General features: G+C 53.6%; 2 protein-coding genes across 13 annotated transcripts in view; one reads left to right on the forward strand and one right to left on the reverse strand.

The window, feature by feature from the left end:
• Timm22 (translocase of inner mitochondrial membrane 22) overlaps positions 1-26931 on the forward strand; it is a 37534-nt gene that overhangs the window by 4315 nt on the left and 6288 nt on the right. For 2 of the 7 annotated variants that reach the window (XR_010048210.1, XM_063251085.1), the window contains exon 4: positions 17030-17302. Coding sequence is in view for 6 of the 7 variants with exons in the window: in XM_063251085.1 (XP_063107155.1) it covers positions 17030-17302 (273 nt within the window). In the remaining variant the exon portion in view is untranslated. Of the gene's footprint in view, positions 1-461; positions 631-1864; positions 1897-1928; positions 2529-17029; positions 25761-26931 lie in introns of those variants that run through there. The other 5 variants (XM_063251088.1, XM_063251084.1, XM_013152094.3 and 2 more) reach the window with 5 other exon arrangements.
• The window catches only part of Abr (ABR activator of RhoGEF and GTPase), a 195506-nt gene continuing 172849 nt past the window's right edge, over positions 4275-26931 (reverse strand). For 5 of the 6 annotated variants that reach the window (XM_013152089.2, XM_013152092.3, XM_013152090.3 and 2 more), the window contains 7 exons: positions 13984-14043; positions 13637-13746; positions 11684-11823; positions 10577-10711; positions 9751-9856; positions 7320-7467; positions 4275-6799 (listed from right to left, as the gene is read on the reverse strand). In XM_013152089.2, coding sequence (XP_013007543.2) covers positions 6710-6799; positions 7320-7467; positions 9751-9856; positions 10577-10711; positions 11684-11823; positions 13637-13746; positions 13984-14043 — 789 coding nt within the window. In that variant the 3' untranslated portion in view covers positions 4275-6709. Of the gene's footprint in view, positions 6800-7319; positions 7468-9750; positions 9857-10576; positions 10712-11683; positions 11824-13636; positions 13747-13983; positions 14044-25756; positions 25927-26931 lie in introns of those variants that run through there. The other variant, XM_013152093.3, reaches the window with a different exon arrangement.

The raw sequence follows: 26931 nt of genomic DNA on the forward strand, positions 1-26931 counted from the left end.
TAGGTCCACTCAACCTCAGGTAGCCTGTACCTGTACATACAGGATGTGCCAAACCTGTGGGCCCTGCGTATTTTGCGCATTTAGGGTGTCTTTCTTTTCATCTTCCTTGGTAGTAAGATTGAACCTGGGGCGTTTGCATGGAGCTACATTCCCAGCCTACTTTTTGTTTTTACATAGGGTCTCACTAAGTTGCCCATGCTGGGCTCAGACACAAATTGTGGTCACTTTGTATCAGCCTCCCAGAATGTTGGGATTATGGGAGTGTGCCGTCATGCCCAGCACAGACATTTTTCTTAATTTTACACGGTTGTCAAGTATTGTGTTTTGCTTTGTTTTCTGGTGCTGGGGATCGAACCCAGTGCCTTGTGAATGCTAAGATTGTGCTCTACCACTAGCTATATCACCAAACTAGTTAGCAGTTTTAATTTTATATAAATTACAATGTTATTATCTTTCTGCAGATGGAGAGCCTTATAATCCCATTGAGAGCTGAGTACAGAAGCTGAGCACAGTGGTGCATTCTGTAATTCCAGCTATTTAGGAGGCTGAGGCAGGAGGATCAGAGTTCAAGCCCAACTTGGGTGACTTCGTGAGACTCTGTCTCAAATTAAAAAAGAAAAAGAAAAGAAAGGGCTGGGGTGTGGCTTGATGGTAGTGTCTGCCTTCATTTGTTAGGCCTTCTGTTCAATCCCCAGTACAACAGAAAAAAGAAAAAGGTAAGAAGCTAAGTGCAGACATCCTAAAAATGCTAGATTATTGCCTATGAACAACAAAGAAACAAACTGATGCCCATCACTTCTTCCTGTTGGCATGTTCAAGAATGTAGTATAAACTTTAGGGACTTGAAGTGGTGTCTGTTGCAGGGTCTCTCTCTTGTCCAGTAGCGCCGACTTACCCAGGGGACAAAGCCTCTCATCCTGAGCGTGAGGATGATTTGGTGTCATTAGAGCCTACTTTTGCTTCTCACATGGCTACATGTGATTTATAGAGTGGCTTTTCTTTTGGACTTCTTGCTGCTCAGTTTTTTAGAGTCTCTTGAGTTCAGCTCCCTCCAGGCCTTCTTTGATCACCTTCCTAGGAATTTATTCCATAACAGATCAGGGTAAAAGGCTGTATGCTTTCATTTGACTCCAGAGGCTGGTTCTCTTGCAGTTTCCTGCTTGTGAGGAGCATTTTCTTAAGACTGGAATAGTCACTCTTTGGAATGAGAAAAGTTAGGTAAAGCATACTGTCTTAGATACATACCTCGTATCATTGAAGTTTCATAGAGCTGTCATTGGTCGAATTATTAAGAATGCTTCAGTTGGTTTCTTTGTATCTGTGGGCGTACAGTGGATTCTGGAGTTATGCTTGACCTCACATATGAACAACTTCGGTTAAGATGGGAATTTTAAAAGTTTAATTTACCACCAAAATCTTGAGTTACAACCCAAATGCTGGCCACTTGTGGAACTGTAAACAAAGCTTGCGATGCCAGAAAAGTGTATGTAAGCAAATGTAAGTGTCCATCTGAGGCCAGGTTCCTGATATTCTTATGGAAAGAGACTCTCCTTCCAAACAAGCCAAAGATGTCAACTTGAATGGTGAGTACAGCATGGCATTGTTGTTTCTGGTAAATGAGGCACATTCAATAACTCTTTGTGACTACACTAGGAAATTATTGGTGTTTCTGGTAAATTATGCATGTTATACACCTTTTTTATTATGAAAAAAAGCTCAAGGGCACTTTGGAGTGCATTATGGAATGGATATTTCCATATTTTTTTATGGGAAAACTAGTCTTGACTTACAACCAACTTGAGTTACAACCAGTCCTCGTGAACTAATTGACTTTGTAAGTCAGGGGTCCACTAACTTTTTGTAGATGCAGCCTGATCCTCCTGTCTGTCACTACAGGTAAGGTAATGTTACTTCTGTTTGCTTTACAGCTGGCTTAAAGGCTGGGGCCATTGGTTGTGGAGGTTTTGCTGCTTTTTCTGCTGCAATTGATTATTACCTTCGGTGAGAGAGATTGTGCATGGGAAGGAGGATGCCTGCCCAGGGTCAGAGCCGTTCTTGGAGGACAGTTTCTGTGTCACTGGGCACTTGCTTCAGGGCTGAAGATACTCATTTTCTCTCATGGAGCTGTTTCGAGGGAACTGTCTGGCTGCTGCTGGTTGCTTCCAGCCTTCAGCGCAGCCGCATTCTGCTGCTCCTGGGCTTCCTCCAAGCTTTCAGGAGATGCTCCATGTCATATTGTCTCTGTAGAGCAGATCAGGAGACTACCTAGTGACAGTTGGGAATTACATTCCCCAGAGGTCCGGACCTGACTGCATCCAGCCTTCTGGATTGTTTGCTGCTGTGGACAAGGAGGTGGCAGAGTGTTCACACAGGCCCAAGAAGCTCTGTTGTCTTGGAACTCCATACAAACACCTGTGTGCCTACCAGGGCAGGCAAAGAACACTTATACCGCCATCCAGCCAATTATGTCTTCTTGTTTAATATTTTGTCATTCTTGTTAAAAATATATTTAAATTACAGTTTTAAAAGTTGGTTTATTTTTATTTTCAAATTCTGTGTTTCCCCAAAATGGTGCCTGGTGGCTTATGGCATGACACAATCCAATAGGAAAGAATGAGACCCTCCTGAGAAATCTAGAAATGCTAGATTCTCAGGGCTTGAAGAATACTATCATCATCAGCAACTCATTCCATCAGTCAGATCTTGCTCCACAGAAAGCCGTCCTAGCTGCTTTCTAGGATACACTGGAATTCCCTGCATAACCCCCATTGTTCCCTTTCAAGGAACCTGCTGGGCTTTCTGATCGGATGCTTGCAGTTTGCTGAACCATACACATTGGTTTCCTGCCCACGCTCACTCAGGGCTATGTGTGAAGGGTCCTACTGTGGCTGTCTAGGAGCTGCTGGCTAAGAACAGACATCGTGGAAGGGCTGCTCACCACCCTTGTCCTGCCAGTGTGCTTTGCTGGTTTTACTCTGGGGTTTAGACCTTGGGATTTACTTCTTTGAAGGGCCAGACAGTAGGCTTGATGTGGACTCTCTTCAGTCAATGGGACTGTTTCTTTTCTACTGTAACTTCCATTTTTTTGCTTTCTTTTCTGTCTTCTGACTCACCCACCCTTAACCAAAATTCAGAACTGTGTGTATATATTTGCGTGAGAGTGATAATGTCAAACTAGGCTCTTAACACCTTCTGGCCATATTGGCTGTTGCCTTGATGTGACTGTGAGCTAGCACACAGGACCCATGTCCTTCTATGGTAAATTCTACGTGGTGCCTGTCCTGTTCTCATAAGCATGAGCCTTTAACACTGCCAGGCCAGTCAAAGCTCTCAGCAGAGCTCAGAGACAAACTTAGGAGTGTTTCCTGTGCTGTCCCTACGTACTTCATACCTAAGGCCCCTTTGGAGAAAGGGCACTCAGACATTCCTCATGTAGCCAGGCTTACACACGGGATGGAATATAAGACATGCTGCCTGAACAGCTGCTTGGCAGATGATCCTGGAAGCTGATCATTAGCCATTGGTTCTTTTTTTTTTTCCTTTGGGTATTGGGGATTGAACTTACAACCTCATGTTTGCCAACCAGGCACTTACGCTGCTGAGCTAAATCCCTGGCCATAGCCATCGTTTTTTAAGCGATGTCTTTTCCACACCGATTATTCAATTGATAGAGATGAATGGCTTCCTGTTTTAGATGACCAGAGAGCCAGTATGAGCTCATAAGCCAAACAGCAATTTTCAGAGACATCTGTTCCTGATCTCCAGAATAAATACAATGTCCAATGGCTTAGGCTGGTGGCTGCCCATGTGAACCCCACTGGCAGTCCCAGAAGGAAAGTGGGTCCTCTGGAGGATGCAACTTCCTTTCCTGACAAGCAGGTAGACCAGACAGCTGCCCAGAGACATGCCACTTCCAAGGAAAATGTGGAGAAAAGTTTACATAAAATCAAAGGACAACTTTTTTTGCCAACTCTCCAAGGAACATCAGTGGCTAGGTCTGTGGTGAGATCCTTGAAGAGAGCTGTAGCAGCAAATGCAGACAGTGAGACCAGCAGCCTGGCTGCCAGCTGACCCGGAGACTTCTGCAAAGAGCAAGGAGAGGGCTTGAGCTCAGTTTGGCCCAGCCCCCAAAAGCCAAAGGAAAGACTAGAAGCAGTTAGCTAGGTGAGTAGGTTCTTGGAAACACATGTGGATGCAGCTGGAAGAATTAAATATTTACACTGGCGGTCTCTCCTGGACTACTGAGATTCAAACATCCACACCACAGGCCTGAGTTTTGTGCAAATGTTGGGGCTTTGCATTTTTTTTTATTAACATTTTCCTCTCACATGGTTTACATCAGTTTATAATAATCTACATAAGTTGAAACATAACAGACAAAAAAAATATATCCTTACCAACTTATTAAAGTCAAATATTAATGAAGGGTCCCATCCTATCTCTATCAGCAAAAACTGGCTGATAGCCCTCAGCCATTGCCTCGCAAGGACAGGCATACCTGGGGTCCCTGTAGCCTGTCTCCTGGCATCCAGTTGGCACAGGCTTCCCTGCTGGGCACAGTGACGAGGGTCCTGGACTGTACAGTCCCTGTCTTTCAGAAGAAGCCACCAAGTATTTCCTTGGTGCAGCCTAGTCTGGGTCTGGCCCTGACCCTGCCACTTGGGGTGGGATTTATAAATATTAGGAGCCTTCTGCACTGCTCAGCCCTTCCAGCCTTACCGTATTGCGTCAGCAAGCTAGGGGCTGCAATAGCTGCCAAATGCCGAGAAGCAAGCATTCCTCATTTTGGAAGGCAGGAGGCACCTGTTTTGAGCTATACTTCTGTCTAGTCAGGCTTCTGATTTGCTTCTGTCAATCCTCTGGAAGCAAAAACCTCCACCCGAGTGTCAAGTGGAGACCAGGAATGGTCAGATGCTGGAATCTTAACACTCGATGGCATTCTTCACCTGCTGTCCCAGGAAATGGGGCTCCTGCCAGGGAGAGGCTTACTCTCCTCCAAGTACAGAGTGTATCATTCTGCTGAAGGCAGCAGGTATTCAGGGTCAGAAGGGGCCCTGCCTCTTGCCGTGCAAGCGTCACAGCTTTAGGGCCATGAAGTCTTCCTTTAGACTCAGCCCTGAGCATGAGCAGTGGGAGCTGCTCTCTTGCTAACCTGAGGCCCTGGAATCCACACACTCTGCCACGTGGAAGAGCCAGGGAGCTGTGCCATGGCTCTTGTCCCTGTGGACTGCCTGTCCTCTCAAGCTAACTGCTGTGGGTGGACAGCTGCTGCTCAGAAGGGAAATGCTTTGGGAGTAAATTTTGCTCCTTTCCAATACCGAGCAGGGAGTCTCCAGGCAAGGATTGGCACCTGCTGATCCCAGGGTTACCCAGGAGCAGTGTCAACAATGAAGACCTAGCAAAACCCAGCCCCCAGAGGCTGGTGGGTGCCTGTGATTCCTCATCCTCCCTCTACCTGGGTACTTTTGAGTTCACCCATGAGGTGGCAAATGGTTCAGGAGCATGCCACATCAGTTAGTGGGTTGTGCCTTCCTTTCCAGGACCCTGGAGCACACGTGGCAGTGGGGCTGCCCCGTGGCAGTGCTTGGCTGTGGAGAGAGTGAAAAATCTAAGGCAAAAGTACCACGAGGTATGTGAGGTGCCAGGCAGCCTCCAGGGCAGAGCCCGCTTGCTTCTGGACACCTACTTTAGCCACAATAGTCACCCTCCAGGAAGCCAGGCTGCACTGGGAAAGCCCCTGCAGCTCCTGCTCGGGGCTGCTCCCCCATGATTCAGGCCGCCGGTGCTGCAGCGTGCAGCCGACTGCCCCTTCCCCAGATGCTTTTCTGACCCTCTGGCTCTCTTGATAGCAGGTCACTTGTGGGTCTTCAGACTCAAAAAAGAAACAGAACACCAGGGGAAAAGAAACTGAAAATTCAGCAGTAGAAGAAACAGTCAAAGATGCCTCACTGGTAGGCAGGAGACAGAATAGACAAACCCCAGAAGTGGAGATTCTCAAGTGGAAAATTCCAGAAATCAGCTCTCCAGCTCTGTGCTAAAATGGGGATTACTGTAAGTCTGTCTCCTTGTCCAACATTTGCACAGGCAGCCAGGCAAAGCGGGTGTGCTTCCACAGGTACAGGGCGGGGAAGAGGCCGAGGGCAGTGCAGAGCAGCGGTAGCCAGGCTGCCACTGCGGCCACCACCTGGGCCTCCACAGAACCTTCCGGGTGATGGAGCGAAAGCTGCGGCTGCACATGCATGTGGCAGGCTGGGAGGGAGGACAGCGGGGAGGACACTGAGGGGAGGCTGCAGTATGGGCCAAGGGAAAAGCTGGCAGCAACTACACAGCGCCAAATAAAAGCCCTCCAACTGGACTCAGGAAGAAAGAAGCTTTGGGAGAAATGAAAAACGAAGCAGGCTGTCTGTGTGCCCACACCAGGTTGTTCACTACCTTTCTGTATGACAAATATACATAAAACAATTCCCGAATAGCACGGAGGATCTGACACAACTAGAGGTATAGAGGGCAGGAGCCGGGTGTGGCGGTGAGGCTGGGGGCTGGTCAGCTGGCTTTGTACAAGGTGGCACAAAAGATGCACAGATTCCAGTTTCTGGAAGTTGGCCTCCCTTAGAGTCTGGAGTGCTGGGCTTGGGAATTTCTGTTGCAGTCTTTCAAGTCTGTGTTGGGCCTGGCTGGAGGAGCTGGCTCCGGCCGCCCCGGCCTCAGGCTACACATCAGTGGAGAAGTACAGTGTGTTCCGCTTCAGTTCTGCGAAGGAGATGGGAGGGTGCTGCAGGTAGTAGAGGAGGACCTGGACCTGTGGGGAGACAGGATAGGCTGAGGTGGAGATCTGTGTCCTGGCTCTCTCCATCTGATGTGTTGTGAGTTTGTGGAGCCAGGTGGGCTCTGGCCATGCCTGCCTTGGAAGCTCAGGTGTTAGCGCACTGAAGCACTAGAGGGCGCTGCAGGACAGAGTGGAACAGTTAGGCCACTCCCTGCTACCCCAGTCAGAAAGGGGCTGAGGTTGGTTTTGGCTTGGCAGCCCTGTTCTGTCCCTGGAAGCAACCTCAGAGTTTTTATGCATGAGGATCAGGCCATCCAGAAGTTTCCTTAGTCTGAGACTAAGGCCCTCTCAGGAAAGCAGTTGGCACCTGAGAGACATTCTCTGGGTCCTCCTGTTTCTTTTCCACCTAGGAGGGACAATATTGTTCATAGCCCCACCTCCTGGTGGCATCCTACACAACTCAGCCAGCGGCTCAGGAGAGCAGAGGTGTGGGACTCTGAGCTCTGCTCCCTATCCTTCTGCCAGCCACAGGCCTGGGCAGTGCTGGTGATACCTGTGCCATGACATCGTGGGACCAGATGTCTGCAGCTGACGTGAGATGTGCTTTGCTCTCCACTTCTGAGGGTCTCAGTAACGTGGGGCCAAAAACAGTGGCCAGGTTGTGAAGTGACATTTTGTTGATGGGTTCCTTTTCAGCAACCCTAAAAGGGAGAGTAGGGAAAACAAAAAGTCATTCCTCAGCAGCCACTGTGAGCTCTGGGACCCTTGGCCTGAGCTCCAGGAGCTCCCAGACTGGTTGGTCACCTGGCCTTCCTCGCCAGAGGGTGGAGTCCTGCTGGTGGGAAGGGTGCTGAGCCAAGAACCCCAGGCCCCGGCTATATCCCAGGACATTGCTGTCACAGATTGCCAGCTTGCAGGCTACCTGCTGACCGAATGGTAGACTCCCAGTCTAGAAGGACACCTATCAATTCCCACTTCCTTGCTTTAGAGAAAAACTTTGCCAGGCAGAACACACACTTGTGAAGGTCCTTTGAGGTACTGTGAGAACTGTTAGTCATCCCCATGGTAGAGATGAACCAATCAAAGTACAGGGAAGTGATTTGCCCACGGTCACGCAGCTAGCAAAGCACTCTGCAGAGCTGGGATGCGGGCCTGGCCTGTGCCCAGAAACTCCTGTCCTAACCCTCTACGCTGGGTGGCGCTGGCAGGTAAAGCCTGCAGGAATCACTCCTGCCTACAGCACGCACTTCTCCCTGTCTGCCAACCCACCCTGCCTGGGAGCCAGCTGACTATGGACTGAGCCTCTACAGACTGAGCTCCGATAAAGCTCTGCTCTTTCCATTTGTGGGTGTGAGACATTTTGTCCCAGCAACAAGAAGGTAACTGTGACACCCATGACCCAGCTGTCCAGCTGCAGGGAGTGGCTAGACAAAAATCAGAGTGGACAGGCCACGGTGGGGAGGGCCTGGAACCTGGCAGCAGCTGCTCCCTGGATCTGCCTGCTGAGCTAGCCCAGGTGGAGCCCAGGACTAGGACTATCCCCCTGCGCTCCAGGAGGGCTTGCTCACGGGACCCCAGGGCTGCTTCCTTTTGGATTTTCCATGCTCTGGTAACAGGCCAGATGCTCTTTTATGTGCCAGTGACAAGAGTTGCCATCTGTGGCTCTGACAGGCTCAGTGTCACCAATCACACAGAGATGCTAGGGTCTCCCCAGAGAAATGTGCTTGGGGCTGAGACACACCCACTTGGGCAGGGCCTCTCATCCCACTCCTTACCACACCACCGGTCTCGCCCGATCCCTGCAGACTGTTTTGGAAACAGATAAAAACTTCGATGCCAACAGGCAGCTGCCCGGTGGGCCAACTATCCCCCCCCCCCCCCCCCGCAACACACGCCGCACACATACGCAGCTCCGGTCGGGGGCCCAGATGTGGGGACAGACTGTGCCCAGTTCCCAGGGTGGAAAACCTAATGAATTTTCCTTTCCCATTCCTCCTCTACGTCCTCCCCACGGTGCTTGCCAAACTATTTGGGAACTGGTTGGGGCTTTGGTCCTGGCCAAACCAGAGGGAAAATGTCTCATAATGGGAAAAACAAGAAAGCAGCCCCAGTCGTATCCAGGTCTCCACTGGCCTTCCTAGTCCTGGCCTGAAACCAGCAGGGGCCTGGACTCGAGGGTGGGGCTAAACTTGGGGGTGCTGGAGCACACAGCAGCCCTCTTGGGGCTCTCAGGTCCTAGGTGGCAAGTGGACTTAAGGGTTACAGTCCCACTTGTGCCTGGAATTAGTCCTGGGCTCAGGAGTGAGTGAGAAAGACACCTTTCTGTTGTGAATCACGGGCAGGTGACACCTCGAGCGGCTTGGTTCTCCTTGACTGTGGAAGGGGAAGACAAGAAGGGGCTTCGTTTAGGAGCCAGAAGATCTAGGCTGTAAGGATACAGCTATGACATAAATCTCTGCTGAGTTTGGGGATTTAGTTTCTCTATTTGTTATAGAGGCACAGGCTGAGCTCTTGACTGACCCACAAAAACAACTGTATTTTATGTGGTCATGTAGTACACGTATCTATACATTACCTCACTCTACCCATTCTATTTCACTTAACAAGGTATAAAATTGGCCAAATGGGCCACTGACAGGTGGGGCCCAATAACCATAGAGTTTACCTGTGGCCCTCGCTCTAGCCCTGTCATTCTGGAGATTTCATGGCCAATACTTGAGGCTGGGATCAGGACCCACATATTTTCCTAAACAGAAGAATGAATACAAGAAACTGAAAAGCAAACTGCACGGTGGCTTAGGCCTGTAATCCCAGTACTCTGGAAGGCCAACGCAGGAGGATCACAAGTTCAAACCCAGCCTGGGCAGCTTAGTGAGACTCTATCAGAGTTGAAAAGCAAACCCCCAGGTCCATGAGCAGGTGCTGAGGAAGCAGGGTCCTGCAGCAGGACAGGTAGGAGTGTATCAGCTCCTGGCACCCCTTACCTTTTCAAGTGTTCCAGCAGGAAGAGGAAGGTGATGAGGTTGGGGTCGGGCAGGGAGCGGAGTAGGTGCATCATGCAGTTTTCCTTGGCAGCAGGGTCTGACAGGGCTGCAGAGAGACAAGATGCTAGGGTGGGGCTTGGCTCTGGGGGGTGCAGAAGTCCCTGCTTGAGCCACCAGGGCTCCGAGTGTGGGGCGCCCAGGTTGCCAGGGGCTTGGGGAGCAGACGGATCAAGGAAAGCCTGCTATCTGGGTGGCCTGTTACAGCTACTTCCTTCAGAAGGGCCCACCACAACTAGTCCCTTGTCCTTGTTATCTTCTCCTCCTGCGCTGGAGTTTGCCCCCAGTGCCACCCCCATTTTGTCTGTTAACTGCCCCAGATGCTGCTGCATGGGAGCAAGCAGCTTTCTTCAGGGTTCCTCACTCTGTTTCTTTTCTCACCCCAGGAAAACAAAAGGCAAGAGGGATTGCCAGGCCTGGACTTGGCCCAGTGGGTGGAGGCCGAAGCCCTGCTGGCCAGTGCCCCTGGCTGAGGCGAGGAGAAGTGAGCAGTTCTGGAAAGCTCAGCACCAGCCAGCCCCAGTCCGCTCTGACTCACTTGGTTTTAGAGAGCCAGCTTCAGCTGACCCACTTCAGGGAAGTCTTCCTTAAATACCTGTGTTTCTAAGCAACCAAGCTGGTGTTCGAGGAGAAAGAAAATCGCAGTGATATGAGAGCAAGAGGAGAGGGCCCAGCCCCTACCCCTGCCCTAGCAGGCCACACCTCACCTTGGGCCTCTCACTACCCAGCCAGTACAGGGGACAGGCCAGTGGGCCCATGGGAGCCTCACCGATGCCCTCCATGAAGGCGGGGTAAAGTCTGTCTGTGAGGAGAGGCTCTGGCAGCTCCCGAAAGTACAGCTTGAGGGTGCCGGCGATGGCATTGATGTCCATGTCACTCAGCATCAGCAGGATGTCCTTGTTATCTGGGGGGGGGGGGGGGGAGGTCAGGGGCTGTACTGCCTCCAACTCATCCTTCTCCCTAGCAGTCAGCCCTTGGCCCTTCCCGAGACCACCCCTGCCTTCCCGGTCCCATCTCTGCCTCTCGTCTCCTCCAGAAACAGCGTGTAGGCAGTGGCCACAGGTTCCGTGACTTAGCTCTGTCAGCTGAGTAGAGGGAGCAGAGGGCCAGGCTGAGGTCTGCCTGCTGTGGCTTCCCACCAAAGGGAAGCACAGCACAACTCCACCCAGGGCCTCTGGGCCAACCCATACTGTGTGGCACGCGCCCCCTTCCAACTGGACTCTTCCCCTTGCCGGCCTCTCCCTGGAGGGTCCTGGACAGTCTTTACACCTACATTCACGTTCTCACAGAGCTCCCGGCTGCACAGAGCAGTCAGGTGCCAGCATGTTCCTGGGCCGACCTGTCTTCCACCACCACCTGGCTTCCCTGCCAGGCCCTTCTCCACCTGGACTCCTCACTGGCCACTTCAAGCTTCTGACCACTCTTTGCTGCTGCTGTTGCAGCGTGAGCAGCAGCATGAGGGAAGAGGAAACTAGGAAAATCGGGACCCTGTCACTGAGGGGCTTACAAAAGGTAGACCAGCCCCATGGCAGTGAGTCCCTGAAGCCTGCTAAGCATAGGCACTAATACAAAACGCTGGGAGTCAGAAAGTTCTGAGCTTCAGTCCACACTCTGAACCTACAAACTGGAAGAGCCCTGGGCCAGCGAGGTGGCCTCCGAGCTGTGTCCATTTCCTTACTTATAGCCCTAGATAAGAGATTAGAGTGGGGGAAGATTATGTGAGCAAAAACAGACCTCGTGCTTGCCACAGTGACTCATGGCACACAGTGGTAGACTGCAGGTCACAGGCTCGATGGAGAAGGCCTCCTGGTCCTTCTGGTTCTCCCACCAGCCTGCCTAGGCAGCCACCCCAACTGGCGGGGCCCGCCACACTCACTGGCATCAAAGACGGCCTTCAACGCCTGGATGTCTGTGGCCACCCCCGATATCCGGTAGATGCCGACCTCCTCAATGCCTCTCTTCTCCACCTCCTCCACACACTGCCGCACGATGTAGGGCACCTTGGAGCGCTCTCGCCTGGGGACAGACAGAGGGTGTTTCGCAGTGCTGGGTGCACTATTCAGCCCCCCACCCCAGCATAACTTGGCCTAAGGTAGCTGCAGTCTCTAGGGTCAGCAGTGGGGGAAGGAAAGGGCTGCGGAAAGGCCATACCCCCAGTCCCTCCCTGCCTGCCAGGGCTGGCCTGCTGAGGCACAGCAGGGAACACAGGCGGGAGGAAGTGCTGGGAGACAGCCTAAAGGCTTTCTGAGGAGGAATGCTTCCTCAGAATCAAACACTGCCAGGGTGGGGCGTGGTGGCACACTCCTGTAATCCCAGCACTCGGGAGGCTGGGAGGCTGAGGCAGGAGTTCTGCTGTGAGTTCCAGGCCAGTCTGGGCTATCTAGTGAGATCAAGGGCAGCTTGGGCTGCATAGCAATACCCTGTCTGAAAAGAGGAAAAGGAAAAGAGAAGAGAACCCTTATGTGGGCTGTGGTATAACTCTGGTAGAGCGCTGGCCTAGCATGTGTGAGACCCTGGGTCCAATCCCTAGCATCTCAAGAAAAACAGTCCACCAGGGAGGAGGGAGCTGCGTCAGGTCCTGGAGACAACAGGCACAGAGGGGTGGCAGGCGCTGAAGGACACGGTCCTTTCTCAAGGGACAGCTATTCCAAGGACCTCAGCCTGCTGCTACGAAGTCCACTGTCAGATCTTCCCCTTTACCTTGCTTTCCCCTTGTGTTTGCCTGTTTCCAGGAGGGCTCCCCTGTTTCTCAAGCACTGGCTCAGCCAGAGAACACGGCCCTGCAGGACCCGTGTGTGTGTGTGTGTGTGTGTGTGTGTGTGTGTGTGTGCCAGAGAACACGGCCCTGCAGGACCCGTGTGTGTGTGTGTGTGTGAGCCAGAGAACACGGCCCTGTAGGACCCGTGTGTGTGTGTGAGCCAGAGAACACGGCCCTGCAGGACCCGTGTGTGTGTGTGTGTGTGTGTGTGTGAGCCAGAGAACACGGCCCTGTAGGACCCGTGTGTGTGTGTGAGCCAGAGAACACGGCCCTGCAGGACCCGTGTGTGTGTGTGTGTGTGTGTGTGTGTGTGTGTGTGAGCCAGAGAACACGGCCCTGCAGGACCCGTGTGTGTGTGTGAGCCAGAGAACACGGCCCTGCAGGACCCGTGTGTGTGTGTGTGTGTGTGTGTGTGTGTGTGTGTGTGTGTGAGCCAGAGAACATGGCCCTGCAGGACCCGTGTGTGTGTGTGAGCCAGAGAACACGGCCCTGCAGGACCCGTGTGTGTGTGTGTGTGTGTGTGTGTGTGTGTGTGTGTGTGAGCCAGAGAACACGGCCCTGCAGGACCCGTGTGTGTGTGTGAGCCAGAGAACACGGCCCTGCAGGACCCGTGTGTGTGTGTGTGTGTGTGTGTGTGTGTGTGTGTGTGAGCCAGAGAACACGGCCCTGCAGGACCCGTGTGTGTGTGTGAGCCAGAGAACACGGCCCTGCAGGACCCGTGTGTGTGTGTGTGTGTGTGTGTGTGTGTGTGCCAGAGAACACGGCCCTGCAGGACCCGTGTGTGTGTGTGTGTGTGTGTGTGTGTGTGTGAGCCAGAGAACACGGCCCTGCAGGACCCGTGTGTGTGTGTGTGTGTGTGTGTGTGTGTGTGCCAGAGAACACGGCCCTGCAGGACCCGTGTGGTGTGTGTGTGTGTGTGTGTGTGTGAGCCAGAGAACACGGCCCTGCAGGACCCGTGTGTGTGTGTGTGTGTGTGTGTGTGTGTGTGTGTGCGCGCGCGCGCGCGCACTGGGAGGCAGGGAAGGAGACTGGGGTGCTGATGCCTGCACTTTGACACCAGACAGCACCTACTTAGTCACCACGCTGATCTTCACTCCGAAGACGCCAGTCTGCTTTTTGGACGGGGTCCTCTTCAGGCTCATATCCCGGCTGGTGAACTTCATGGAGAATTCCACCTTGATCTGGTAGGAGATGGTAGGAGATGAGGCAGGCCAAGGCACCCGGGCATGAGTGTCGGAGGAGTGACACCAGCCCTGGGGTCTCCCCAGCCCCCAGGCCTCCATAAACACCTGCAGCTGGTGGGGAGGGAGGGCAGAGAGAGGAGTGGGGTGGGACTCAGGGAGGCAGAGGCAACGCAGCACCCAGGAGTGGGAGGGCCACCCCCCACCGCTCAGGCATTGCCTGTCTCCTGGGCTCACCCCATTCATCTCGATCACGTCCGTGTGCCAGTTCTTGGTTTCTACAGTCTGTGGATCCAACTGCAGAGCAAGAAAGAGAAGGAGTGTGAGTGAGAGAAGGGCCCAGCCAGCGCTCTCCCTGCTGCAGGTGGGCGAGGCCTCGCCAGCTAGCCACGCTTACCTCGGAGCGGACCCTTCAGGCTAGCTCTATCCCCAGGGCCCCTGACCCCATGGAGAAGGCAGGGACCCTCTGTTATGGTGCATGCCCATTATAAGCCGTTGGCTGACTGCGACAGTGTGAGATGGGTACTGTCAGTCCATTTCACGGATGTAGCAAATGAAGGTCATAAAGGTAAGCAGCTGCTCAGCTATCCAGATTGGGTGGCCTGAGATCTAGCCCCCCGCAGTGCCTGTGGGGCTGCCGAATGGGCAGACAGTGACAGGCAGAGGTCAGAGTCTGTTCTCAGGAGACAGCCTCAGGGGTTTGAATCCTGGCCTTGCAGCTTTCAGCAGCAGGACCTGGGCACACTGTAACCTTGCTGAGCCTCCTCCACACTCCACAGGCAGGAACAGAACTGGCCTTGCGGGTTCATTGAGAGGACACAGCAATCCCACTGGGCCGAGCAGCTGGCTTCCCCACAGGCCCGGCCTCCATGGGCCAGGTCCCCAGACTGAGGCTGCAGATCCCGGGATGAGGGTGTCGGGGCTTTCATTCTTCTGACTCAGTGGCTGTCAAACCATTTTGCCTGAGCACCCGCAAAATAATTTTGAAAAACTATGTACTTCCAAGCACATTAAGTCAACATTTCTGCAGCAAGTGCAAATAGCTGCAAAGAATATAATTTCCAGAATAATATAAATATTGACATCTTAAAATACAACCATGACATCATTCCCTAAATGTATGTGGAGGAAGACAATTAGCATAGTGATTTGAAACCACTGTCACCCACTTCAACACAGCAGCAAGCTCTTCCCCCTGGCAGAAAGCCTGCTTTGCCTTTTTTCCTTGGATGTGTTTCCATTCCATTTCTCCTTAAGAGGTTCTTCTTGGTTTACATTTCCAAGTCTTTTATTCCACACCCTATTATAATTTGCTCCCAAAATACATCTATGCATTGAAATGAAAATTCCCTAGGACTAAAAATCTCTGAATATGTAAAGTAAATTCTGGATTTGTTATTACTGTACCATGATTAGCAGAGGACAATAAAAAAAAAATCTCCAATGTACTGCAAATTTTAATAGATACCAAGCAGCAACGTAGCATCTTGGTGGAACTGTGTCTCTGAATGAGATAGGTAAAACAGTTTTCCTGGTTTGGTTCACTTCTCTCTATGAATCTTACTTTTTACTAGAATAAGATGAGGTTTAGCACCAACTCTGTTCAAAGTTTTTTGTAAAGAAGCATTTTGCTCACACAAATCACAAGACAAGGCTGAAAAGTTTTAGTACAGCAATGTGAGGTGAGTTGCTAACCTCTTTCTGTGGCATCTGCCTTAAATTCCCTATATACCTAGTTTCAAACTTTTTTTTTTTTTTTTTTTTTGGGGTCTTTTTCCTTTTTATCGGTACCAGGGATCAAACTCACGACCACCTGCTTGCGAGGCAGGTGCTTATGCCACTGAGCTAAATCCCCTGCCCCAATTTTCAGACATTTTTAAAATGATCTCTCAGCCGTTAATTAAGCTTTTATCAGTTTAGCAGAAAGTGAAGAACTGGACACCACCTGACTTTTGAAGGCTTTAGTAACGAGTCTTTCTCAGCGCTTCCACCATTGTTTCTAAGGTTCCCTCTTGTGGTCCCTGAGGTCTGGGCCCCCTAGGCCAAGCCCCCATGGTGAGCCTGGGCCTCAGGATTTCACTGCAGAGTGGTGAGCGAGATGAGATGCCCGGCCTCAGTTGGTAGCTGAGGACCTGCGAACTCACTCTTCAAGGTCCCCCTGCCCACCTTGCCTGGGACATCTCTCTTAACATCAGGGCTCTGTATGCCAGGGACACCACTGTTCTAACAGCCCATGGGCCCCCACAGAAGGAAAACTGGATCTGAGTCAGCCCAAGTCCTTCCCACAGACCTTCTGTCACCTTTGAGAGGGCCTAAAAGCTGCACCTGGCTGGCTCTAGGCCCTGTGTCTTCAGCAATCAGCCCCCTACCCAGAGAAGGGAGTGAACTGAGGTCAGGAGATGGGAAAGGCAGTGAGGGGAGAACCAGGAACCTCGGGGAGGTCCCTGGCCACCCAGGATCTCTGGTCCAGGACATTCGTGGTCAAGGGTCCCACTGGTCCCGAGAGTACCCCTGACTTCAGCTCTGACCCGAATCTTCCCTCTCTCTCAACTTCTCTGTCCCAGCAGCTCCTTCTTGGATCTTTAGCTGGCTGCCTCCAGTAGTTCTTCCATCCTGTCCAGACCACTGGTTATGCCCCCCACTGTCCCCCAGCATGGCCACAGGTGTCCAGAGGGATCTTGACTGCTCCGACTGTGGCAGATGCATCCCTCCCTCTCTGGGAGACACATTCTGGGGTGACTCGCCCTTTTGAAAACAGATCTCTCCAGGGGCGTGGCAGGATCCCCTCAAGCTGTTCTGTCCCAGCTTCCCATGACCTGGCACTTCCTGGCAGCCGCTCTAAACTGAGCCAGTGGTTCCCTGCTGAGGCCTACAGTGGCATTGCATGCAGCCTGAATGGGAAAAGGGTGGCCTGGGGGTCTTCACTCAACCAAGTGAATCTGGGCAGGTCACAGGGCTTCAGTTTCTTCATGGGGTCCCCATGCCTGCCTCACAGGGCTGTTGTCTGATGTATTCTGAACATTCTCCAAAAGTCTAAAACAGTGATAAACCCATGATACACAGCATCCCAACCAATGTAACAAGACAGTGCAGTTTTAATCTCTGTAGCCACTCCCGTTTTACAGACGAGGACACCAAGCTTAAAGAACACAAGGACCCACCGAGTCCCCAACATTCAGGGCATGAGAGCTGGGGTATAAAATCAGTTCGCCCTGACACACACTGCTAAAACTACAGGTGATGTGCAATGTTCCTAACTAGTCCTGCACCTTTCACTCAACAGTGGTAGCTGCTGTCACCAGGATTGACTTTTCAGAAAGGAGACATCAGGCCTCCTGGCACAGTGTCCGGTGTCTGGCAGGCCACCTCCACAACAAACCTTCCCATACCCCTCCATCATGTGAGTCCATTTTCCTGGGAGCAGCTGAGGAAGAGCAACTCCTGATACCATGGCCCGATCATAGCACGTCTTCCAGAAAGCCCTCCTGGAGGACCCCGGCCGCTGGAATGCTTGTGCCTCTCTGCTTTGCAATCACACCAAGAGCCCACCTGCCAGGTACCACTTGCACCGTTTCACACGCTCTACCCTTTGGGTCAGGTCCCCTTTTCACTTCGCCGAGTCTCTGGGTGCCTGACAATGATGCATCTCCCAGGAGGCCAGCAGCCTTCAGAAACCAAGTCTATTTCAGGATGTCATTTAAATACAGAGAAGGAAGGGTGGGGAATAGAGAGGGACATGGCACATTTTCCAGAGAAATGATGTTGCCTGAATGGCTGCGACTATTTATAACCCCTGGGAAATGTGGACTCTGCTATTTCCTGATTAAATTAGTGCTTGGGATGGAGGAGCAGCTCCTGGGAGGTCGGTGGAAGGGAATACCTGCTTACTAACAGCTCTAATCCCAGGAGACAGGTGCCATCCATAGGCCGCCTAGAACAGATACCGAGGGGACATCAGGTCACCTGGAGGGAGGCAGAGAGGGCTTGCAAAAGGCCAGGCTGACAAGACCAGGTGGTCACCTTTTCATACAACAGGTGACACCCTCAGGACAGGGCAAGGCAGGGGACAGGCAGGACACAGAAACAGGCCAGGGTCAAATCATGGCCCAAGAACTGACTTTTAGGCTGATGACAGGAGAGCACTAGGTCCCCTGCAGCCATGCTTGACACTGGGGCCTTGAGTCTTGCTCCCTAGGAGGGGACACAGTCACACTCAACTCTGAGTCCTTCAGAATGCTTGGCCGTGTTCTTCAAACTTTGCCACATTCCCCCAAGAGCACAGACTGCCTGACGGTCTCCTGGGAGTGACTTCTGCGACCTCCCCTTCCCACAAACCCTTACATGGTGTCCTTTAATCTCTAGTAAGGGACCTGTGGTGGCCCGTCCGTGGGCAGCAAACAGAACTAGCTGCTTCTGGTCTTGGGGCAGAGGCATGGAACAGCTGTCAGCAGAACTCTGAGATGTACCCAGGGCTCACCAGATGACGGGGCCCTTGACAGCATCAGCAGGGCCTCAAGGGCTTCAGGCCTCTACCTCTTTCCCCTAGCCCTGGATCCCACCCCTGATGACCCTTCCCTTAGAGCCCCTATCACTGCCTCAGAACAGGGGAACTTCGCTCCTGCCTGTCAAAACTGCTGCCATTCTTCCCTTTTTCTCCCGCTCTGCTCCGCTAGGTCTGAGCCTGCCACCCTGGCCCTCTCCAGGAAGCCAGGTGGACTTTCTTTGAAACCCCGACATGGTTTCAGAAGTCAAGAGAAATGAAATGCTTTTTAACAAGGGCAGTAAATTCAGTGCACTGAAGCTGTCACCCTAAGAAAAGGCAGACAGGTCTCAACAAACATCAGCCAGACTATTATAGAGTGTTAGATGGAAGGCATAGCTAGCCGAATCCCTGCCACAGGTCAAGCACCAGGGCGTGGGCCCCAGGCTCTGAGCCAGGCATCGTGTCTAATATGGGCACATTTCCTGTGGCTCCCAAGCCAGGGGCCACGGTGGCGTTCCTGGGGGTGCCCTCCCCAAAGTGCAGTCACACGCTTAGGGCTGGGTCCCCTTGGGATACCAAACCAGGCTGTCATTGGGACATACCATAGGCGTGAGAGGCACGGCAGGGCGGGCAGTGGGGAGCAGGGAGCTGCCAAGAGCCCGCCTCGCCTCCCTGGAGCAGGGCACTGGAGGATTCCGTAAACGTGGCTGCTCAGAGAGGGCGGGGCTGCCAGGCCTTCCACCCCAACAACTGGGTCAGAAGAGACTCGGGTCATGCATGGTAAATTGTCACCTCCTCTTCCCAGTAGCCTGGCAGCCCCACCAGAAGGCCAAGCCAGCTCTGCCTCTTTGGCTCACACTCTGCAGAGACAGATGCAGCAGACACACCCCAGGCTGCCTAGGGGTGCTCTGTAGCCAGTTTGCCCACCTGTCCCCAGGCCAGCCACAGACCAGCTCTACTGGCTCTCGTCTTCTAAGGCACCCAGATGAGGCTACTTTGCCCTGCTGGCCTCCCCTCCTCAAGAACTGAAGTTCCCCAGACCCACAGATGGAAGGGGTTTAGCGGCTCTGAACAGGGCTTTTGATTGAAGCCAGGTTGGCCTCTTAGCACCCATGGCAACCTGCCTTCCTCAGTGCCCCTGCCATGGCTCAGCCTCTCTCTGCATTCCGTGCCGTCAGCCCTTGGCTGGGCACCGCTGCCCTGGAGGGTAAGCAGACAAAACGCAAATCTAGGCCGCAACTTAAAAGGCCAGGCACGGCTTCCCTGGAGCTGTCCACTGACCACAGCCCTCCTGGCCCCAAGAAATCTGGACTTTACCCTAGGACCAGCTACAAATAAACAGCTAGGGACACCAAGGTAGCAAGGGCAGAGGCAGTGTGTCACTTTGGGATAAGTAGCCAGGGCCAGAGCAGCACAAGGGCAGCCCCCAGCAGGCGCGTTCCCACAGGGAAGGGTTGATCTTAGAGCGCGCAGTTGAAGCAAGAGGTTTTCTGAGGTTCCAACAAGAAAATCCATGTTAGCTCTCTGGGAAGGCCGAGGCCCTCGCAGCCCACCATCGGCTCACAGGTCTCCCTCCGACCTTGCGGCAGTGTGGTACGAATTATAAAGTCCTTCTCTAAGGCTGACTTCATCTTCCTGCCTGGGCCAGGAGCACTTTCTGGGCACAGTGCCTGTTGCTAGTGAAAATGGGGCACAAGCAATCGCACTGCCTATGCGGTCTGGAGTGGACTCTTCCCCCAGGCTCACATCTGCTATGAGTCTGTGTTCACTACATCAGCAAAAGTAACTGGCGTGCCTGGCACTCTGGGCACACCGCAAGGCTGATGGACAGGTGCCCCACACCAAGGGAATATGGCCCGTCTCCACTACTCAGGACCCCAGATGACAGAGCAACAGCCATAGGTGCTGAGTGGGTCCTGGGCCTCCTCCTGGGAGGCCCCACGAGGCAGGTGCACAGTAGACACAAGCCCGTGTGGAGGGTGGGCTGCCCAGGTTTGAATATCTCCTCTGCTAAGCCGCTTGCGTGGCCTCATCTGGGTCATTCTCTGAGCCTCAGTTTTCTCGTATGTAAAATGGTGTGGATAATAATAGCACTTACCTCATAGGACACCAAGGGCTCAGAATAATGCCCGGTGCTCAGTCCACGCTCAAAGCGCAGCAGTATCCATCCCCCTGTGTCTGGATCCAAGCCCAAGCTCTCGTGGCCTACAGGGCCCTGGGCAGTGTGGCTGCTGCCTCTCACCCCATGTCACCCCACCGTCATTCTCGGGCTCTGTCTGCCCCTGAGCACACCTGTCTCCAGGCTTTTCCCTTGCTGCTTCCTTTGCCTGGATATCATGACCCCAGATCTTTCACGGCTGATCCTTTCTCGCCATTTAAACCTTAATTCAAAAAAGTTCTGGCCAGGCACGTGGTGCACATCTGTAATCCCAGCCCTTAAAACATGGAGGCAGGGGAATCGCTGTGATTTCTAAGCCAACACTGTGAGTTCAAGACCAGCCTGCACTGCATCACAAGCCCAAGGAGGGTCCCCTTACCATCATGGGCCAAATGAGGCCCTGGGATGCAGGAGATGGGGACAGCAGTGCCCTCCCGTGGGGATTCCTTCAGGACAGGGAGTGAGATGGCCGCATTTGGCAGACCGTGGTGACCCTGGGAGGCTGAGGCAGGACTGTAAATTCAAACCCAGCAGGTCCCTATCTCAAAATACAAAATGTGTCAGGAATGGAGCTCAGTGGAAAGGCCCTAATGGCCCTAGGTTCAATCCTCAGCACTCTGTGTATGTCGGGGGGGGGGGGTGCCCTACATTCCTCACCTCTCTGCTCTCATGTTTAATGAATGGCTAGCTTTGGCACAGGGGCAGCCCTATGACTTCTCAAGCCCAGACTCCCCTAGCGTCTTTGAGGGTTTAAGGCTTAGGAATAGGAATCCTGAGTCATGGCCAAGACCTCATATGACTGGATTCTAAGAGATCATCCTGTTTAGCTCTCCCCCAGAGAACCAGAGAGGTGAGGAGATTTGCCCAAGATCACACAGCGAGTTAGAACAACAGACCTAGATGACAAGTAAAGCCTCTTGACTCCTTCCAGCCTGGACCCCTTCCTCCTCTAGCACCCTGTGGCTCAGGAGTGTGGTCTAGGGCTGCTGCACGGAGACCTCACACAGCACACAGGAGGCATATGAGTGGGAAGGGACACTGAATACCACTGCCCTGAGGGGCTCAACTAAGACCTCGGCACTGGTTGGGGTCATTGTCCAGGATGGAGACCATTTCGGCTTCAGGAGCAAGCCCCATTCTAAAGACAGTCAAGGAAATCTCTTTGGGGATCTGAGTTCCCAGGCTTTGCAGAAAGAGGTTCAGGAGCAGCCTCCATGGCCCACCTTGGGAGGGGGCAGAAACCACAATTCCTACTGGGATCCGTGGCGACACGGGCTTTCTCCTGGGGATCAGGCAGGCAGTGTCCAGGAGGAGGGGGCTGTGTGTCCCCCTAAGGTGCCAGAACACAAGCACTCCCTCTGCCCCAACATGATGTGACCGCCCAAATGGCCTGCTGACCAGCTCCCAACAATGTGGGCACAGTGGGGCCATTCAGCAGAGTCCAGTCTTTCGAGATCAGCACCTCTTCACTGACACCCAGTGAGTCCCCGGACTAGTACCTGCAGAAATTCCTGAACTCTTTTCCAGGCTTGAACCTCACTTGTCTTTAGGGATTACTATAACAATGGGCCCATGCAGCTTTGACTTTTCAGGAATGACCATGGCCAGCAGGCTTGGCTCTCGCTGGTCCAGCGCCACTGGAAAGCCATGGCACTACGCCCAGTAAGGCTGACGGGCCAAGCTGTGTGTGGGATTGCAGAGATGGGGAGACCAGTGCCCATCCAGTCTCCCCTGGTGCCAAGAAACGGTGCTTGACAGGTTTGTTCAGAGCACGGACTCCTACTTCAGGGTCCAAGAGGAACTCCTCTGAAATAGCTGTTTATACAAAGGGAATCAGAGGGGGCTTCAGAACCTTTACCAGATTTTCAGAGTCAAGGGCTCTTGCTCTGTGGTGTCACACAGCCTTCTGAGGAGCCAGCACAGTGGGCACAGGAGCACTAGGAGCAGCAGAGCACCCATGCAGCTTTGGTAACCCGGCCTTGCTCTGGGAAGCACCATACGCAGGAGAGCACACTACACCTGCTTTCTACCTGCCGGCCTCTCACCCTCCTGGCCCACGGAGAGGCCCAGTATAAAGTGCACTGGTGGCCAAGATATCCAGTTCTGAGGGAGGAGCCTGTGTCTACAGAGGAGGAGGAGTCAGTGTAAGGGAGCAGGATGGGCCTGCAAATGGGGAAGAGTTCAGGTTTCTTTTGGCAATGTAGAAGGAGGGGAGCTGGGCACAGCTGTGGGTGGCCATAGTCGGGACAGACTTCTATTGGAAAAAGTTTCCAAACATTTCTGTATGCCCAGAATCAGGTAATGAGGGAACAAGCCAAGACACACCTGTAATGTGTGTCCGGCACGCTGTGTGCTCAACGGCAGGAACCGGGAATGAGCGGCTAAGCGAATCTCTAATGGGGACGCCTGTTTCAGACTCGGTGCTGTAAAGAATTCTAGTTAAATGGCACATGCCGGAAGGAACTAGGAACTGGCCGGGGGTGGCAGTCAAGCTGACAAAGGGAGCCTCTTCTATGAGCACCTAAACCTTAAAGTTCCCCAGATAAGTGACCCAGATGTGTGGGGGGATCCCCATCCTGTCCTTCCTCAGGTCCTCAGGACCTCTGATCCCCTCTGTGAGCAGGGGAGCGATGGCCGTCACCAAACAGGTAGACTTTGCCATACGAGCCCTTGCTTCTGGGAGAAGGGAATTCTCAGGCCAACATTGCAACCCCTCAAAACAGAGACAAAGGCACCAGAAGCTGTCCTTCACTCTTTCCCCTGCTCCCCTAGATTTTGCCAGTTTAGTCCGAGTTCCCACCTCAGTCATTGTCCAGCTTGGTCAGGTCAGAAGCAGCTTTGCCTTAGCTACAAGGCCACAGAAAGGGTCTTGAATTCCTCATCCGACAAATGCTTCTGTCCCGGCCTCACTTCTGGCCCTCTTGGCCTCTCTATGGTTCCCACCAGGGACCCCATTAAAACCTCTGGACGATATAGGGTTGAGAATGAGATTCCTCTTCAGCCCCTTCCTTCCAAAGTTCAACCTAAACTTTAGAAGCAGGCAGACAGGGAGGGAGGGGGAGGCACTGAGCCTGGACTACTTGAGTGTGATTTGAGGGGAAAAAAAAAAAAAAGAAAGTAGAAAACGCAAGTTAAATACGGAGAGTGCTGGCAGAACCCACAAACCCAGATGCCACGTGTCTCTTCTGCTAAATGCTTGCACAACAAACCAGCCGCCAAGTCAGGGGCCAGAATGAGGCTTCAGCTCTAGAACTCTGCTTGCGGACAAGAGCAGTCTTACCCTGTCCCCTGTGTAACCCTCTTCCCCAGGAACTAAAGGCTCCTGGGACCAGAGGCCTCATGCCATTTCAAGGGTTCAGTTTTCACACTGGGCCCTTTGCATCTGAACAGACTCAGGACCGCCACAGGGTCCCCGGGTGAGTCACCCCCATTCCTCTAGCTTTTCATAACTAGGGTTAAATCAGAGCAGCAGGGCCACAGGGGTCTCAGCATCTACATCAAATCCTCAGAGCACAGTTAATGACTTCTGAGGCAGAGCCTCCGGCCCCCACTCCCTGCCCCACTCACTGCCCCTTCACACCCCTCAGCCTGGCAGTGAGCCCACTGCACCGGAAGAAATAGGCTCATGCGGCCGGCTAGGGAAGGAAGGGAAGAGGACAGCAGGCTCGCCTTGCATGTGCTCCTACCATGCACAGTGAGACGGCACAGGAGGGTGGCTGTCCTCTGTCACTCACAGCATCCACAGAGCATGTGCTAGGGGACTGAGGTACCCACTACACAACACATCCCAGCACCAGCCAGCTCAGCAGCCCAGTGCCTGGCCAGCTCACTACCCTGGCCCAGAAAGCACCACAAGCCATGGAACTGTCAGCACCAGAAGCAAACCCAGCTAGAGTTGCTCAAGTGGGCTTCTTGATTTTTCTACATGACAGGAGAACAGGAAGTCTGTGCTTTGGAGTTAAAAATTTTAATCCCACCTACCAGACACCTTCCCTAAGCAGCAGGTAAACTGGAGGGATGATGAGCTTTGAGCTGGTGTTTGCTGCTCTCAGCAGGGCCAGGGAGAGGGGACAGGGAGGGGTGCCTCCATGCTGGCGGGCACAGACAGCTGCCTCAGCACACAGGGGTTCTGGGAGCAGCCAGGGCCAGCAGGACTCTGCCAACCTGGTCTCCAGGGAGGCTGAAGGTGACACAGGGGCCAAAGCAGGATAGCTCAAGTTGCCTCCCTGTCTAGTGCTTTCCAGAACTAATGTTACCTCTAAGGGGTCAAGAATGCCCCATTGGCAGGAAACAAAACTAAGCAAGGAGCCAACATGCCTGCATCCCTTCCTCTCGGTGGGTACCAGGAGCTTTATGGTAACTAGCTAAAAGACTGTACACAGAGTGTCCACCTTTGAGCAAGAAGGCTTGCAGCCCCCATCAAACTGGCCGAGGCCGCCTCCTGCGTCATTATCTTGAAGGATGAACATGGTCCCGGTCAGCCAGCACTGATGTCCTGTAATGTCCTAGGCAGCTGATTTGGTGTACTGAGTTATCAGGCACTTACTATGCTGGGCACTGGGTCTGGCTCTCACTCAGACGCCCAATGCCAGGGCCCAAAGCCAGCCCCAAGGCAGCCTGCCCAACTGCAGGACAGTCAGCTTCTATCTCAGACTTTAAGCCCAACTCAGGTCTGGGGCTGCAGGCAGGACCGGCAGTCTGCCCTGGCACAGCTTGGTCCCAGCCGCCTGCTGGGTCAGCAACCCCCTGGCACGCTGACTTGAGTTGCCTGGTGCCCAGGTGGCACCAGGCCAGCAGTAATCTGGGTGGTCCCTGAAGAGGCAGCCTGCAGCCCCCAAATTCAGCACATCATCACCTTTCTACCACCTGCCCCCTCCCCCTCTGCTGAGAACGATCCTTCAACTTGCACAGAGAAACCTCACAAGGCAGATGTCTTGAAGTGCCCCTCAGCAAAGACAAAGCCAGCAACATCCACAGGGTGGGTGGGGTGGTGGTGGTGGGGTGTCAGGCCTGTGCTGCCTTCTGGGAGGACCATGAGACTCAGGAACCCCAACCTGGCCTGTTTGGACTCCTTGAGTATCGACTTAGAAAGCAGCCAGGGCCAGTCCACTTGTGCAGGAGACAACATCTCCTTTCTGTCCCTGAGACAGGGACAGAAATAGAGAGGACAGACAGGGTTGGGGACACGGTAGCCACTAGGGTCAAGTTCAAGGCACCTGAAGCAGACCCGCACGCATAGCCAGCCTGGGTCCTGAACTCCTCGGAGCAGACGGGCTGCCATAGGCAGAGAGCGTGCCCCAGGAGCCCCAGCCCTCCCCAGCCCCTCTGCAGCCCGACGCCCTCAGACCCCTCCAGTCCCGGCCTAGCACCTTGTGTCGGAGCAGCTTGCTGCGCACTCGGCCCCAGAGCCTGGCGCCTGTGTTGGGGGGTCTCTTGCTCCCTGGCTCCTCCAGCTGATCGAGGCAGCAGCGCTCCAAGGGTTCGCACACTGCCTTTAGGCTGCAGTCAGGCTGAGGCAGGACGTCGGTCATGCCGGCGGCCGGCCTGCAGGGGCCAGCTCTAGGGAGATGCAGAGAGTGGCTCAGCTCAGTGGCGCTGGAGAGGTTGCTCTGCGGAGCGCTCTGAGCGCTCGGCTTGCCGGACTGTTAGTCGAGCTGCCGGGGAAGCGCGGTGCGGGGCTCAGCTTTCTCCTCCCTTCTCCTCCCCCTCCCTCCCTCCCCCTCCCTCCCCCGAGACTGCAGCCCTCCGCGCTCTGAAAGCTGGAGCAGCAGCGGTCTAGGTCTAGCTAAGCGCACCGCCGGCACAGGGCGCCTCCCTGCAGCAGCCTTGGGGCCTCCTATCTGCCAGCTCGCGGTCCAGCTCCTGGGACACCTAGTGGAGCCCCAGCAGGCGGGGGCGCCCCCGCCCCATCAAAGGAAGTGACTCAAAGTAGGCGCTGGAGCTGCCCCCTCCCAAAACACACAACCCCCGTCTTTAACTCTCGGTAAACTGCTGGTACTTACCAACACTGTATCCCTCCTTCTAGCCCTTATTAAATAAAGTTTGACAAGCGCCTAAACACAAGCCAGTCCGGTTCCCTCTAGATCTAGGTTAACCCTTTCACCACCAGATTGCTCTGGGAACTAGGGTATCAGAGAGGCTTGTGGCCAAGCTGGAAGGGCCACAAGAGCCAGGGTTCTGAAGAGCTGTACTTTGGTCCTGAGGAACTGCTCTCTCCTGCTGCTAAAGACTGGCTCTATCTGTCCCTAAATCCCATTCCAAGGCATCTCTTTCCCTGCCAACTTGGTATCAAGACCAGACACTCAGGGACCAGAACTCCCAAATCTCCTCTTGTGGAAAATGTGAAGCAAAAGAGGCCAGACATTGTGACCTACACCCGTGACCCCAGCTAACCGGAAAGGTTGAAGTGGGAGGACTGCAAATCTGAGGCCAGCCTGGGCAACTCAGGGAGACCCTATCTCAACAGAGACAGAAGCAGAGTAGAATGTCTCAAGTGGGGTAACTTGCTGAGTTTAGTAGCTCAGTGGGAATCAGGCCACTGGGG

Source organism: Cavia porcellus, unplaced genomic scaffold (genome assembly GCF_034190915.1).
Source record: "Cavia porcellus strain 051 isolate PalLab524CR breed Dunkin Hartley unplaced genomic scaffold, mCavPor4.1 scaffold_6, whole genome shotgun sequence".
Classification (NCBI taxonomy): Eukaryota; Metazoa; Chordata; class Mammalia; order Rodentia; family Caviidae; genus Cavia; species Cavia porcellus.